This window comes from Malania oleifera, chromosome 3 (assembly GCF_029873635.1).
Source record: "Malania oleifera isolate guangnan ecotype guangnan chromosome 3, ASM2987363v1, whole genome shotgun sequence".
In the NCBI taxonomy this organism is placed as follows: domain Eukaryota; kingdom Viridiplantae; phylum Streptophyta; class Magnoliopsida; order Santalales; family Ximeniaceae; genus Malania; species Malania oleifera.
In genome coordinates, this window is record NC_080419.1 from 86,549,339 (window position 1) to 86,566,040 (window position 16,702).

The 16,702-nt window shown below is 35.0% G+C and overlaps 1 protein-coding gene across 1 annotated transcript; it reads right to left on the bottom strand.

Annotated features, from left to right (window-relative positions):
• Positions 1-2,982: 2,982 nt before the first annotated feature.
• On the bottom strand, positions 2,983-7,737 carry LOC131150456 (hydroxyproline O-arabinosyltransferase 1). Its single transcript, XM_058101180.1, has 8 exons — positions 6,802-7,737; positions 6,146-6,213; positions 5,855-6,056; positions 5,659-5,756; positions 5,500-5,569; positions 4,684-4,755; positions 4,182-4,295; positions 2,983-3,435 (listed from the first exon to the last, which is right to left on the bottom strand). Exons 1-8 carry the CDS (start codon positions 7,222-7,224, stop codon positions 3,376-3,378), a joined length of 1,107 nt encoding a protein of 368 aa, XP_057957163.1. The 5' UTR covers positions 7,225-7,737; the 3' UTR covers positions 2,983-3,375.
• Between the last annotated feature and the right edge of the window lie 8,965 nt (positions 7,738-16,702).

Sequence of the window (16,702 nt, forward strand, 5' to 3'; positions counted from 1 at the left end):
GTGGTCATTAGTTAGTAGGTGGTTTCCACTTGCTTGTCCTACATTTAATTGTCTTGCCCAGAGCAAGTATTCTCTTCCATGTGACATGATATTCATTACATGCCTACCTCCCACATAACTCACACATGGCCGACCTACTTAAGGCAAGTCAACTTTTCCACGTGTTGTGCATATTGTTGAATTGCCAAGAGTAGATATGCTCTTCCTCGTAACTATGCACGTGGTCGACCTACATAGAGCAAGTTTGCTCTTCCATGTGACTTGCATTTAGCAAACCTACCTAGGGTAGGTCTTCTTCTTTATGTAATTTACATATGGCTAACTTCCTTTGGTAGGTATGTACACCATGTGTTTTGCACATGGCTAACCTGCCTTTGGCAAGTCTACCTTCTTATTCTTATGACTAACTTTATTCCTAACAATGTTTAGCAATGTAACCATGTGCACTTGAAAGTATGGCCATGGCTTATAGGTTAATATAGTAAAGGGCGGCTTTTATTACCAATGATACCTAAACTCTTGTTTTTAAACACGTAGCCTTTATAGTAAACCAACTTAAGGACACCTTTTTTTTTTTCCTTTATTAAAATTCAACTAAGTGTTGGGTTAGAGAGGAGCCATGGATACCCCAAAAACTCCTCCAACTCTTTAAATTTTGTTTAACACTGCTCTGTCTATTTCAACCCAAGACATTTCCAATACATCAAAAGAAGGCTAGTATGTCACAACTCATGAGATGAATTTACTAAAGATTGTCACTCTTTCAATCAACTTCTACACTTCATTGTTGTTCAAGGTACATGTCTAGGACAACCTTTATTTTATCAGGTCACCACAAAATCAAAGATGATCTTAAAATAAAAGGCACATTTAGAGGGCTTCAATTTTATTCATATGCCCTTTGAGACCATTCATGTGCCCTTCAACTCTTGGCCAATATGTCATCCAAATATGCATTTATGTTGTTTCTTGCTAATATATATAATAGCCCTTTTCAATAGTTGGGTCTTGCAATTTTAATCCGCAAAAGCATTACCAAATAGTATATACCCTAGTTCTCTAATGAAAGAGGCCTTCTCTTCATCTTTTGGGTGAGTAGGGCTAACCAACGAGTTAAGCTAAGTTAATTTTTATCATCTTAGCTTGTTCATTAAATTTTAAAGTGGCGCAAGTTCTAGTCAAGCATAAACCAAGTTTGAACACATATGTTCAAGTATGTTTATTAAAGTAACTAAACTCAATACCAAGATTTAGTTAGTTTTAATAAAATAAGCTAATTTGATAAATTCACCAAATGAATATATATAAACATTTTTATAAAAAAATTACATTAGCATATTATGATCTTATGAGGAAAATACTAAAACACAAAGTATTAATTATTTTTAACTTTTTTTAAAAGAATTAAATTATTTGAAATATTATGTTCAAGCTTGCTTTTTAGTCAAAACCGTAAAATTTTATATAAAGCAAGCCAATAATGGCCTATTACCCAAGAACCATAACTATAAGCCTATTCACTCAAATGAGCTTATTCATGAACACCAAAATAAGCCTATTCAAGAACATACATGGGTTGTTCCTGCCTATGTACAAGCTTAACTCATTTATTAAATGAGCGTCAAAACAAGCTTAACTCATTTATTAAATGAGCTTCAAAATAACATTTAAGTTCAACTTATTTATTAAATAATCACAAACAAATTTTACTCAAGATGAATACATGTTGCTGATGAACGACTTAACTCATTTACATCCATAATTAAATGGGATATAAATTATCTTCAACCCCACTCCTATCTTGACCCCTAAATGATTCCTTTAACAACCTTCTAAATGTGCCTAAATCGAGCCTATAAGCATACTAGTAGTGTATGAAATGATGGCACTATATGCAAAATCGTTTTACCACCAAGAAGTTCACCATTACATCATTTTGAGCGTGTAGTTTCCATTGTCACTGGTAGGGTAATCATCTTTTGTAGTAAAATGTCTCGTATATTATGTTGAGAACTCTCTCGGCTTCTGTCTCCACAAGGTTGGTAAAAAGTTCTTGTGAGACCTTCAACAACCGATAAAATAATTAAAACAAAAAATGAACTAAAATGTTGAAAACTAACCGGTGTGTTTTAAGACTTGAATACTAGGTACATGCCAACATCTTCAATGTAACAAATGTTCTGCACATAATAGCTTCTAAGACTTGTGTGGAAAATCATCAATGCCTTAGCTATCTCCAGGTATGATTGATCTAAGGCAACTTGATGTGGAATAGCAAAGATTCTTGAACAACCTCTTAAAAGTGATATGCCTTGAAAATGATTTAATCCATTTTTTACAAAGGGCTAATTCTTCGACTCTCCAACCATGGGGATCTTGTCTAGCTACAACTTCACCATAAAGCTCTTTCTAGGTCAAAATATTGAAGTTAAGAAGAAGAAGACCGAGTGACAACCTTCATCATCACATGGCTTCATACAGTCATTATGGGTATTCTAATGACATGTACATGATGCACCGTGACTTTTTGTGTCATTCCCACAAATGATGTTAGTCTGCTAATGCTGGATTTGATTCAAGGATGCGACCATGTCCATAGAGAAGGTAAGTTGAGCCTCAAAAATAGAGGAGACTTACCAAAGACAAGCTCTTGAAACTTGAGCATAGGAGAGTTTCTAAAGCTTTGACTTCAATTGTCCTCCAGATTGCAAGCCCAACCTTCTGTGTGGACCTATTCATATCCATAAGTTAGATCCAACATCAATGGATTGCAACCTGCTTTTCCCATTTCGTGGGCCTTGGAAACATTTGTTGATTGTAAGGTTTTCGAGCCAACCAAATTTTGCACTAAACACTCAAGTGACAGCTAGTTCACAGAGCATTAGAAAACCATGATCTTTAACAAGCATTTTTCGCACTATCAACTGCTATGGTAAACAATATGCTAAAGGAAAAAAAGAAAAAGAAAAAAGCAGGACTTAATTTATGAAATCAACCATGATCATTATTTAAATTAGTTATAAGATAACAGAGAATCACAAACATCACTAAATAACTGCAATGCATACAAGAATCTGTCAAGTGTTACATCCAAGTGCTGATGGTATATTGTCTCTCTCTTGAAATATCTATCCTCAATACGGTATAACCTAATACCCAGGAAAATTATGTCTATGATCATGCTACAGTACAAAATATGCAACAATGCAAATAGGACAAGCTAACCTTACATTTGCAAATTTAAGCTTTCCCCACCACATTTGGGCGTGTATGTGTGGGGAGATCATTTTGTTCAAGATACATGGCATTTTCTGACATATGGATTGCTTCCATCCTCACCATCGACCATGCCAGCTTCTTGTCTTGATCTCCTCTTCAAGCTCCCCAGTTTGGTAGGTTTGCTGTGGCTTCATTCACCATTTTCACTAGAGTGACCTGCATATTAGAATTTTCTCATAAGGCTGGGGGACTGGGACTGGATAAACATGACACAAGATATTAACCACTAAAATAAAATTACTCATTTAGTGATTCTGGAAATTATTCAATTTCGTGTGACAAAAAGATTTTCACATTTAAATGTGAAACAATGTCATTTCCAAGGGACCACACATTTTGGAAATCTATGGCACTAGTTAAAAAACCAATGACAAAAATTTTGGAAAAGAAAAGAACCTCATGACTAACAATGTGTTGGAGAAACAAAATTAACTGCGAAGGGTAAAACCCAAAGCAAAAAGTTCAGCCATTTAAACAACAATAATGATCCCCTCCCATAGTGCATTTTCTTCTGAAATTATTGCAACTTTTTCTACAACAGTTAACAAATAAAGATTAAAAACACCCCCACCCAAAACTGAAAAAACAAGAGGCAAAATTACACCCTGCTCTCCAATATTTTTACACAATAGTCAATTTGCCCCCTAATGCTTCAATTGCGGTGCATTGTTGCCATATAATTTCACCAACGAAATTACAAAGATTTTCTTGGTTCATGCAGTCTGCAGCTCAAATTCCTAGGTTGCATCAACTTAAGCTATCATAGAGTATCTATGGTCCACATTATAAACAATTTATAATTTCTTGAATTAAAAACTTGAGATGTTTTCCTGTAAATATTAAATCATTATGTGGGATAACATGGCAGCGAAAATCCAAGAGCATAAGGTGAGCAAACTTACCACACTTTGCGGGACACCAGGTGGAGGCAGTGTAAGGTTTCTTGGAGGCACAGCATTATCATAAGATCTTTTGTCAAACCTCCATTCTCCTATTTTTCCATAAGTTAACTTTCCCTGAAAATAGAGAATTAAATAAGTGCTAATGCACCAACTGATAAATTAGGAAAATGAATTTTTATTTATTTATTTTAAAGAGGGGTCCAATTCCCAATAAATCCAAAAAAAAGTCAATAGCAGTATTATGCACTCTCTCTCTCATATTTTTCCATAAGTTAACTTTCCCTGAAAATAGAGAATTAAATAAGTGTTAATGCACCCACTGATAAATTAGGAAAATGAATTTTTATTTATTTATTTTGAAGAGGGTCCATTTCCCAATAAATCCAAAAAAAATTCAGTAGCAGTATTGTGCAGAGACTCTCTCTCTCTCTCTCTCTCTCTTCAGCTCAAAGAAACAAGGAACATAAAAATATAGTAAGAAATTCAGTTTCAAACAGGGTACCTTCATATCATAGTCACAACCGTAAGTATAGTGAATTATGAACTTCTTGCCGACAGTAACATCCCATGGAGGCTGATATTTGTCACAAATAAAAAAGGAAAGCAAGCAATACCAAATTAGATGAATGTAAACTATTATCATAGCAATGCTATTTAATTATAAGTACAGGCAGGCAATCTTAAGATGGGAAGTCTCTACATATTTGACAACTGACACTGTACAACCTAAAGTTACTTAATATGCTTATGCTACACCAACTGATAATTGATATTTCCCCATTCGTCCTTGCAAGAACTTTATAGCATGTTTCAATGGCTGATAACATCAAAAGATCACAGAACATGCCAAGACAATTGCCACCATAGGGTTCAGAAAATTATTAAGGTCCTTGGCGGTGAAATAAAGATTTGTCAATTTTTGGAGAACTATGGTATAGATAAATTTAGATTAGAGAAGAGTGATAGCATGTAAAAGAGGAGGTGGATGAAGCATAAGTTGCCATTTGGAAAGTAATAACGCAATCAATACAGGAATTATTTTTCAAGTGCATAATTAGTGCAACAGTAAATTGGAAGAGAGAGATCTAACATGCTCATCCTGGTCTGTCAATGGGCAGTTTTTGAGACATATCTTCCTAAAATTTTAAGGCATGTTTTCTATTTAGGCAGGTGCTTTAGACCACATATGGTCATAATGCAACACAGACTCATCAACTTCTCAGTCTTCTCATGACTTGTGGGGGTATTCTATTGGGTGGCTTTACTGGTCAGGAGAAACAGATTCAAGCCAGAAGATATGAAAAGATAGAAATCAAACCTGAATCATGAAATCCTTGAACAATATGTTACCAACACCATGCAAAGCAGATGCAACAGCATAAGCATACCTGCATATTCATGGTAAAATGAACAAAAGGCACAAGTAAAGAACCTGCTGGAACATCATGTGTTATTGCTTCAATTAGGGAGAGCTCACATTTCAAGCACCCAACCAAAATTTTTGTCTGTTTCGGGATCCTTCTTCATTGCCAAGGAAACATTCATCCAAGTTGGAGCAATCTTTTTCAGATATTCCTAACATCATTTCTCAAAATATCAAGAACGTCCAATCAAAATAAAATGCCATGATTATTATTGATCCATGTTATCATCCATAAAGGTAAAGCATTAACCTTCCCAACAATGACAGGAGAGTTCCCTATAGGGTCAATATTGGTTATTGGACCATTTTCCTCGGGGAAGAACTTCCGAAGGGTGGACTCATACTTTCTAGGTTCAATATAAAAGAAAGGGAATGCGGCTGCAAGCCCATCCCTTGATAAGTTTGGTATGGGCTTGACAATTATATGATCTGGTTCAGCCATCAAAATGTAACTGCATACAGTGAAACAACTTTGATAAGCTATATTAAAAAATTAAACAAAAGAAATTATAACTCAACCAAAGTAGAAATTGTTTCATACTCTTCTTTAATGTCTGCTTGTTGAAGCCACTGAACAAATGCCCAAGGTCTATTGAGGACTATATAACCCTGTAATTGTGAAATAAGATTAAATGTACAAGAATGTAATTAATTATAATCAACAATAACATTGGAAAAGTAAAGGAAAGATAAAATCCTCCACCCCAGGATCACCCAATGCAGGTCTGCTTGGGGTGGTGCTCCTGCATCCGGGGTTTCTTCCAACTGCCGGAACCGAAAAGTGACAACAACTATGAACAGAGGAATATTTTTACAAAAGATGCAAAAAGATAAGTTGCTATGGAAGCAAAAGTCACTGTTTTCAACAGGAAAAAGCGCATAATCCATGAAAATGGATCATCCAATCTCCCAAAAGATGCAAAAATTAGAAATGGTTGCACTTCATCCTACTAACAACGAAGACCAAAAACCCCAAAAGATATCAAATTGGGAACATTGGCGTACGTGTTTGAGACAATACCAACAAAAATGTAATTACAAAAACTAAAGCAAAAATTAAAATAAAAGAAAAAAGGGGGCAGGGGAAGAGCACCATTATTCCTATTCCTTCAAAATTGAGAACCCATATATGCGCAAGCCCAACTAATTTCAGTGAAATGAGAAAGGAATTGAAAAATTAGACAAACCCATGAACACCTGATCGGTTCCAGCGGGAAGGGGCTGAGCAACGAAAGTGGGGATCTCATCCATGAACTTGTCTGGCTTCCCAGAGTGCAAGATCCTAGTGAACCCACCCATCTCGGAATTGGGTCCATCCTTGAACTTCTTGAACCAGTAGTACATGATCCTACACTGCCATGTATTGTACACAGAATCAGAGGCTGTGACTGCGGTGTGGAACAGCCTCTTGGTGGAACTGGATTTCGCCCTATCAACCGGCATCTTGATGACGGGGTCCACTGAGAAAACACGATGGGAGGATGATGATGATGCAGATGAATCTGTTGGGTTTGGGAATTCTTGCTTCAAAGGAGCATTTGCAGAGATTATAATGTTGTAAGTTATCAGAGCTACCGAGAAGCTTATGATTAGCGAGTAGAAGAAATTCCCACAACCCATTTCTCTCTCTCTCTCGAGCTCTCTCTCTCTCTCCGTGAGGAAGAAGAAGAAGAAGTTGGGGCTTTAGAAAGTCTTCTGCCAGAGTGATAGAAAAGAACAGGTGACCATTTTGATATTCTGGGTGAGTGGTTGAGAATCAACTCAGATCAAGTTCCTTGTGTGCGGTTCATTCGGTTCACCAATCTTGATATGCCACGTGGCATGTAAATTGATTACTTCAGTTGATTTGCTGCCGCGTCATTCCAGCCCTAGGTGTCCTCCGGCCCTCCCTTTGCGGCCGCAGCGTCCTAGTATTCTCAGTATTCTTAATTTCAGCCGCTAGCCAGCGAATTTCTCCGTTAGCCGCAGAAATGTACACTTTCGCCGTTGCTCGGTGTCGTCGATGGAGATTGAAAAATCAGTGCGGTTGGCGCTCACACCACCTGCGAAAAATTGATCCGCTGGCCGGCAAGCATCCTTCCTCCGCTCGTCTGCCATTATTGAACTTCTGCGCTCCAATTCGGGTTTCATTTTTCAAAAAGACTTCCTTCTGACCAATGGATGACGCAGAGCAAGACAGAATGTTATGCATAACTGCATAAAATTTTTATTTACCGAATACATTTTAGTCATTCCTTAGACATTCTCTTTTCCAAATTAAATAATTATAGCTTATCAAGCTAAGGGTTTTTTTTCTTTTGCAAAATCTAAAATAAATTTTTTTTGTGTCATTAATCACTAATATTTTGATGTTGTTAAGCCTTTAGGTTGGGTGACTCAATAAACAGTATTCTTTCTTTTGAATATACGAATTTAGATTATAAATTATAATGTCAATGTTGACTTTTTAAATCTGATATCTGTTTTGATGCTGAAAAAGTATCAATATCTTATGTGTGTATTTAGTATGTGAACAAGTTTAAAATTCAGCACACATAAAATTAAAGAGACTTGGAAACCATGAAGCGCAGAAAGCTCATATCACACACTTGACGCATTCCATGGATAAGAAGAACAAAAAAGAAGACATTTATTTGATCTTGTAAAAATATTTAATCTTATATTTTGGTATATAATAATATGCATGATATGCATGATGTGAATTGTTAAGCTTAGATGACCGCAGATAGACCATAGGGAACTGAACAAAGGCCATAGACCAACCTTAGAGACCAACAAATTTTCAGGAAAAACCTTTCTCTTAAAAGCTATACTAATACAAAAGTTTTCAAAATAACTTAAGGTGAAAAACTGAGCCAAAATGAATTTTATGGTCGACCGACATTGGGTTTTTTGGACTTAATTAAAAGTCTCGGTCAATCGACCATTTTTTGAACTGGACTTCAATGGTCGACCAAATTGAGGAGTTGAACAAAGTCAAAAGTCTAGTCGACCGAACCCTTCCAGTATTAATTAACTCAGTCGACCGAACAGACCATAGGCCAAAAAGTCAAAAGTTTGACTAAGCCTTGATCGACTGGCCAATTTGCGTTATAAACGCTTCGGCCGACCGAATAGGTCAGAAGTCAACATATTGACTTCACTCGGTCGACCATGCTGAATTGAACGAACCGTCCTCGGTCGACTAAATCATTAACCACTAACACCCCAACTACTTGGTCGACCAAACCATGTAGTTTAAACTTGAGATGGTCGACCGAAACTATATAAATAGTCGACCACATCTTTGCCTTGGTCGACCGAACCCATGAAAGGTTCAGCATCGCCCTGATATGGTTGACCAAATCTATAGTTCAAATTTGTCCTAGTCGACCGAACTTATAAAAGTGGTCGACCGAACTTTGTCCTTGGTCTACTGAGCCTCTTAGGTTGGCACGTTATTACCATGGTAATTAGGGTCAATTTTTCACTTAACAAATTCTAAAATCCCTAATATGTCCTCAATGACTATATTTTTCCCAAGGTCTATATATACCCTATAACACTCCAACCTGGGTCTATCAGGGAGCAATACGTCTCTCCTCCTCCACCTCGACTAGACAACAGAGGGCAGACCTTATCAGACTAATGACTGGCCCCACATACCAACACGTGTCCTTTTCAGTGTGTTTTGTTCTCACTCACATACTTCCTGAGAAAACTTCCTAGAAGGTCACCATCCTAAGATTACTCAAAATCAAGCACGCTTAATCATGGAGTTCTTATGGGAAGGTTCTCGAAAAGAAAGGTGCACCGTATTGTTATGAGTAGTAACATCTAATCCTTTTAAGTCTTTCTTCCATAGGGTATCACATTCTTCCTCACTTACAGAACGCAACGTCCTCGTTGTGAACCCATATTTCCAAACCCAAGCGATGTGAATCTCATCACACTTCCGACTAGGTAATTGCTCTGATACCATTTTGTAACGCCCTAACTTGGGTCTACCATAGAGCACTACGTCTCTCCTCCTCCACCTGGACCAGATAATAGGAGGCGGGCCTTATCGAACTAATGACTGGCCCCATAAACCAATACATGTAATTTTCAGTGTGTTTTGTTCTCACTCACACAAGTCCTGAAAAAACTTCTCAGAATGTCACCCATCCCAAGATTACTCCAAGTTAAGCACGCTTAACCATTGAGTTCTTATGGGAAGACTTTCAAAAAAAAGGTGCACCTTATTGTTATGGGTATTAACATCTAATCCTTTTAAATATTTCTTCCACAGGGTATCACATACCCCCTCATTACTTAGATTTCAACAAGAGATTAGATTAGAAAATCCTCTCAAATAATTTTTTATTTTAATTCCATACTCTTTTATTCTTTTTGTATTGGAAATCTTTTCAAGAGAGAAATTATTTTAGGCATTGATTTTTTCATATCTAAATCTCTATATCCTTTTTCCCACGCTCATTTGAAAAAAATTCTTTTGAAGGATAGCAAAACTTTTGTGGACATTCATTCTTCATCCAAGGCATAATACTCTCTCTTGTTTTACTTGTTAAAAATCAATTTTAAGAGTATAGCTAGAAGTTTCCCCATATATTTCACTTGATAAATATTTTTGGGGAGAACTAATTACAGCTTGTGGATCTTAGCATACTTATTGCAAGATTCCAAAGCTTATCTTGTGTTTATTGATAATATTTTTGGATAAGCTAATTTGAAATATCTCTAGTGCTTCATATTTGAAAAATATATTTAAGATATCATATAAGGCATTTGGATCTTTGAAAAACTTGCTTTGTGTTTTTGACAATATATTTGTGAGCAATCTAAAATCCTATTATCTATTATGCCTAATATTTGAAAATTTTTATTGAGATATTTGCTTAGGGTTGTAGACAATCTTTGAGTATTCATATTGTGATTATTCATCTTGAATCAAAGATCTCACTCACTTACACATACATAGTGATACACATACTATTGTGAGTTGATATATTGTATTTACAATATCTCACTTTAGCTTTATATTGATATCATATGTGAGTGCATATTGTGCTTTATTGTTGTACATCATCTTCTTGTATTAGAAGCGTTACTGTAACACCCTGAACCCAGTTTTCTAGGGTCCATAGTGTTATTTGAAATAAAACACTAATACCGCTTCGTGACACCCCGAACCCAGCAAGCGAGGCCCGGGTGCCACGTGTTCTATTACTTGTACCTGACATCCTAATCTCAATCACGCAGCGAAAATAACGACAATTCCTCAAAATATACAAGAGTTTCTACATCTATATACATTTCAGAAACATAACCCAGCAACCAGTATTCACAAATATTTACAATTCTGAAAACATAAATATATTACAACCCCAAAATTTATAACTAAAGTTTATACCCTCACTCTCTTTCAAAAATGTTACACTAGCCCTGAGCCCACTAGACTCAATCACGTGAAGGCCTTGAAAAATATAAAATTCCATATCGGGTGAGACACATCTCAATAAGTCAAAATAGATTAACGCTAGTGTGTGGCTATCATGAGGTTTGTGTGCAAATATATATAATCATCATTTATAAACATATCACAGTTATGAAAACATTCTCTATCCTTACTCACATACATGCAGTGTATTTTAATAAAATGAGAGTTCCTAAGGATTGGGGTGATTACCTGCCCATACAAGTAGCACCCCCTCTGCTCTGATACCTTATGCAACTCATAGCTACAATTGAAGTATATCAGGGCAATTACTTTACTCAGTAAACCCTCAGGTGGATAATTTATTTCGTACTCACACACACATTCAAACAAAAGTTTACTGGCAGAAGTTCTCGAGAATAAGGAAGATGACCCACCCATACAATTAGCTTCCCTCTACCCTAATACGTTATACAACCCAATATGGCTACATCTGATACCTATTAGGGCACTCACCTTTCTTAGCAAGCCCTCGGGCGAAGAGTATACTTCGTCTCAAATAAATATGATACTATAATATACAATTCATTCTTACTTTATTATGTATCTGTTATCTCTGCAATATACATCTTTTTATGTTCTCAATAGTTCATATTACATAGTTCACTTTAGGTGAATCTCGTATATATAGTCCACATTATGTGGATCTCATATATAGTCCACCTTATGTGGATCTCATGTCATATATATCATCTGTAACAGTTCACATGACGTGGATCTCATGTAAAGTCCACATTACATGGGTCTCATGTAAAGTCCACCTTACATGGATCTCATGTCATATACATCATCTGTAATAGTTCACATCACGTGAATCCCATGTCATATAATTCCTCTGTAACAGTTCACTTCACATGAATCTCATTTCATATCAAACAATACACATGCAATACATATTTTTCTCACATTTTAGTATTCCCAGCATCTCATAAATATACATATCATAATTCATCACAACATTTACATTTTACTCATGCCACACCGTTTAAATAATACACATAATCATATCATTTAAAATATCAAATGCCAACCCATGTTCTTCATTTAGTTTACTGAAAATACACATTTAGTATTCCTCACATATATCCGAAAAATTCATTACCTTCCAAATTTCATTTTCACAAATAATATCTACATAGCCCTAGACTCAAAATTGTAGTTCAAAAGATTAACATTTCTTTTAAAACTCCCTTGATAATCATATACATTTATATATCAATATATTTTCCATTTAAGTCGATATTTCATAAAAACTAATGGCTTAATCTATTTCCCTTACCTGGTTTCCTGAATTATGCCGGAAGGAACCCCAAAATGATACCTACGGTGCTCACCTAAATCCTAAATCAAAATCCCTAGTTTAATAAGATAAATCCCAAATAACCTATTATTTCAACACTTCCTCAACCCATAAACCCCAAATAAATGTCTAAAACCCCAAAAATTAAGAATTCTACCACTTACCTCAACTTTGGAGCGATTCCTAAAAAGCTCAGTTTAAAAATCTGCTCTACTAGATGTGTATAGAATCTCCCTTAGAACACCGTAGCGGTCTCCGTTTGTCGATTCTCGCTGAATCTGGGCCGGAATCTTAGAAAGAAGGCAGAGGAAACCGTTTTAGGGAGAGAAAAACTAAGAGAGAATGATTTCTTCGCGGAGAAGCTTCCTCAAATCCTTTTATACACGATATTGCCACGTGGTTTCGTCGACGAGTGGATTCATTTGTCGACGAAACTTAAAGTATGAAATTCACTCACTCAGGATCTCTTCATCGACGAGGGACTGAACTTCATTGACGATTCCTAGAAGAACACTCGTCAACAAAGGCAGAAGATTCGTTGACGAGGTCTGTTGTCTTTCCCTTTTTCCTCTTTATTATTTATTTATCTATTCTATTTATTATCTTTCCTAATTATTTTAATAGTTATAATTTTCTGGGTCTTTACAATTACAATTGTAGACAGATTATTTGATTATCTGTTGTATTCCCGACGGGTAGTTAGAAGAAGGAGACTATCCCTGTAAATAGTCCTAAATTGTTCAAACTCGGTTAGGTGAGCATCATACTGGTTCAAACCTAGTTAAGAGAATTAGGTGCACAATCCTAGTAAGATATTATATTCGGTACCGCTCCACCCGTTAAGCAAGGTATAGTGGAAATCTTCTTACTTGTGAGCTTGAGGTAGGGACATTTGGCCGAACCTCAATATCACATCGTGCGTCGCTTTCTCTTTCCCTTAACTCTTTAATTTCCGCACATGTATGATTAATCATATATTGTGTTGATTGCCTTTCATACATGCATTAATTTGTTGGGAAATATTGAGATTGAAATATTTGTTTTTTACATTTGCTCAGTTTAATATTGTTGGGTAATTGACATTCGTTTAGACAGACCTTAGGTTGTGAAAATACTGAATTATGATTTGGACCAAATCTAAGAGAAATTTTTAATACCCATTATCCCCCTTTTGGGAATATAGTAATTCCAACAGTCAAATACATAAATTCCTTCACAATTTATACAAGTTTCATGGGTATTTAATTTAATCAAAACCATAACCGTAACATTTCGTTTACCTTTATTGAGAATAAAGAAGGTATTTAAGTTTTCAAATTTCGGTACTTATATCGTCAATAGACAAGGCTTTGGGCCCACCATTTGAAATAATATTTATAAAAGGAAAAAAAAAATGTTTGAAAAGACAATTTTAGGCACATGCCACTTCTTTTATTTCTTACTGAAACGAATTAAGTTTCCATTTAAGTTGTGAATTTTTGTTCAAGAAAAAAGAAAAGAAAATGGGAAGAAATTTTTTTTTTTTTTTGGTTATATTTTTCCTTTATATCAAATAGTAATAAGAATAGAAAATTGTTCTAATATAAATAAAAATTAAGAAAAATAAAATATTAGTGTTGTTTAAATATGTGTTGATTAATACATTATATATTTTATTCTATTTCTTATTTTTTTTATAATTTCATATAAAAAATAGATTCTTTCGTGTTTTTCTTTCTATGACAATTTCTAAGAATTTTTTATGAACCACAAAAGATTATTCTAAGGCACTTATGAAATTTCTTGAATTCTTAACACGCGTTGCTCTTTGTTGAGCTAGATAATTACCTTCTAAAAAAGAATAATGTATTTTTTAGTAAAGGTCCCTTGAATATTTTCTAAGATTCCATTAGTTCTCTCATTGGGAGAACAAAAATTCATGGCCCTAATGAGTATCTTGGCCTTCCCAAATGTAAGAGGAGGTGGGAAAAAAAATTATCATTTAGAGAGACAAAAACAAAAGCAGATGTCATGAACATTTTATTTTATTTTGCTCTACAATCAATAAAATGGTTCATTAAATCAGTTGCCTTCGCTAATATCATATAAGTAATACTCATGTTCAAGTACATTCAACCTTACATAAAGAGGTGAAGATCATTAAAAGAGATTTCTAGTTGAGGGAAAATTTCCCATATTAGATAGAAAAATCTTATTTTACCAAAGGCCAGAGGTGGGCTTGGATTTTTTAAGAATGTGAAAACCTTCAAACTAGTTTTGTTACATGAAAGAATTTTGGAGAATATTGAATAGTGTTTGGGAGCATAAATTTTAAGTTTGTTTAGATTTTGATGAAATTTTATGTAATTTTATTTTACATTCTATTCAAATCTACACAAATTTAAATGTAATAGACTTAAAATTCATACTCCCATACCCAAAGTGAAAGAATTTAAAATTATTTTTATAGAAGACTACCAAATGTCACTCATATTGCTCTTGGCTTTTGAGGCGGTTACCCAAATGAAAAATGTGTTAGAAAAAGGTTTGTGGTGGGAAGTTAAAAGAGGTGGGCGGGTCTCCGACCATAATTTTGGGCTCCCCAAGCTAAAAAACTAATCAAATTAGGCCATTGTGTTGGCCTATTAAAAAGATGGATGATATTATTATTATTATTATTATTATTTGATTACATAGAAACTTCAATCATCAACAAGCCCTTCGGACCCCTTAGTGCAGCACCAAACATACGGATCAGCGTCCTCCCCCTAGGTTTTGCTAATCAGATAAAGTTTAAAATGTGGACATGACTTCCGCGCATCAGTTGGATGTTCGGCTAATCTTATCCAAGGTGAATAATATTATTAATCCATTAGAAGGGAATGGACAGGATGATAGGATTCCCAAACCAACTGAGAATTCATTCATAATCAGAAGTGACTCTAGAAAGGTTTTCAGGCCAAAACATGCATGGTGGTTTACATTTTCAAAGACAATATTAGCAGCATGTTAAAATTCTGTTACCCAATTGCAATGTAGGTTTGTGACAAACTTCTTAACAACATGCCGTCATACTCCTTCACTATATCCCCAAATCAATAAAAAGGAATTTCAAAAGCCAAAGCAACTCCAAGAATTAAATCCTTTATTTGGAAATGTTTAGTTGATGACTTCACATTAATGACAAGTATATTAAAAATTAAAGAGGATTGGATATTGGATATTGATCTAGTTGTTGATTCCTTTTGTGGGTTAGAGCTATGAAGAATGGACTAACAGAGCCTTTATTTATTAATTGTCCCTCTTCTACAGCCCCTTGTTTTGTTCCTGGAATGAAAGCAATGTAGGGATAGGATCAAAGTTGGAATGAAAAAGAACAAAATAAAATAGTAATGCAATTGTATTTGGAAAGTGAATACTGTGTTTGGATACTCATATGGAATGATTGTAGGAAAAAAATAAAATAAAAAATCATATGTTTTCCAAAAATGCCCTTTTTATATCAATAATTATATTTTTATATAAAAATTTTTCTTTCCAAATTAAGGAGACAATGCAGGGTTGAATTTGCAAGAGGAACGTCCAATACCATCAGAAACTACCCATTGGGTCAATTCATATCAAGGCTCACGACAATGGCAAGATCTCAAGGTGAGGGTTCACTATTGTCGATATCGAGTTCACGTGGCCAGTTTGATAGCCAACTAGTTTGGTGACCTTTTTAAAAATCAAGTAAGCGTAGATAATCAAATAATTGATTATCTAACTCACCCTTTTTATTCTAGAAAATGGAGTTACCACTTGTTTTAGTTTTGGAAAGGAAAAACAAAGAAAAATCTTTTGAAAGAGATTTAGGTTTAGGAGTATAAGTGTGAACGGGTAAGATAGTCTCTTCAATTCATCTTTTATGAAGTTTAAAAGACTAGTACCCTACAAGATTCATTCTATGAATGGTTACTGTACTTAACTTATGTGTGCGCGTCTCCCTTAAAAAAAAAAAAATCTAATTCTATGTGAATAAAATATTTTGAAATCATGGAAAATGAAGTGCGGCAGGGGCCGATTGACTGTACCTCTAAAGGTCGATTGAGTGCATACAACAATTTTCACCTCTTTTGGTATTTTTACAGAAAACTTTTCATACCCAAACCTTCTTTAGAAAAGGCTTTTGTAAGGTCTATGCAGAGGACTTAACCTCATGGAGACTTTACTACTTATGCCTTTCCAAAACGAATAAACATTTACACACAAACTTGAAAAGAAAGTGAAAAGAAGAAAGAAAGAGTTTTTCTATTTTTTTGGTTGTTATGGTTGAATCTACCAACGTAGACTGGCTACATATC

What these genes read in the sequence shown, in the direction of transcription:
- LOC131150456 (XM_058101180.1), bottom strand. Translation starts at nt 7,224, where the DNA reads ATGGGTTGTGGGAATTTCTTCTACTCGCTAATCATAAGCTTCTCGGTA. An exon ending in TCAAGGATTTCATGATTCAG is followed by an intron (nt 4,756 to 5,499) that starts GTTTGATTTCTA and finishes GACAAATATCAG; the next exon opens with CCTCCATGGGATGTTACTGT. An exon ending in CTGGTGTCCCGCAAAGTGTG is followed by an intron (nt 3,436 to 4,181) that starts GTAAGTTTGCTC and finishes TCTAATATGCAG; the next exon opens with GTCACTCTAGTGAAAATGGT.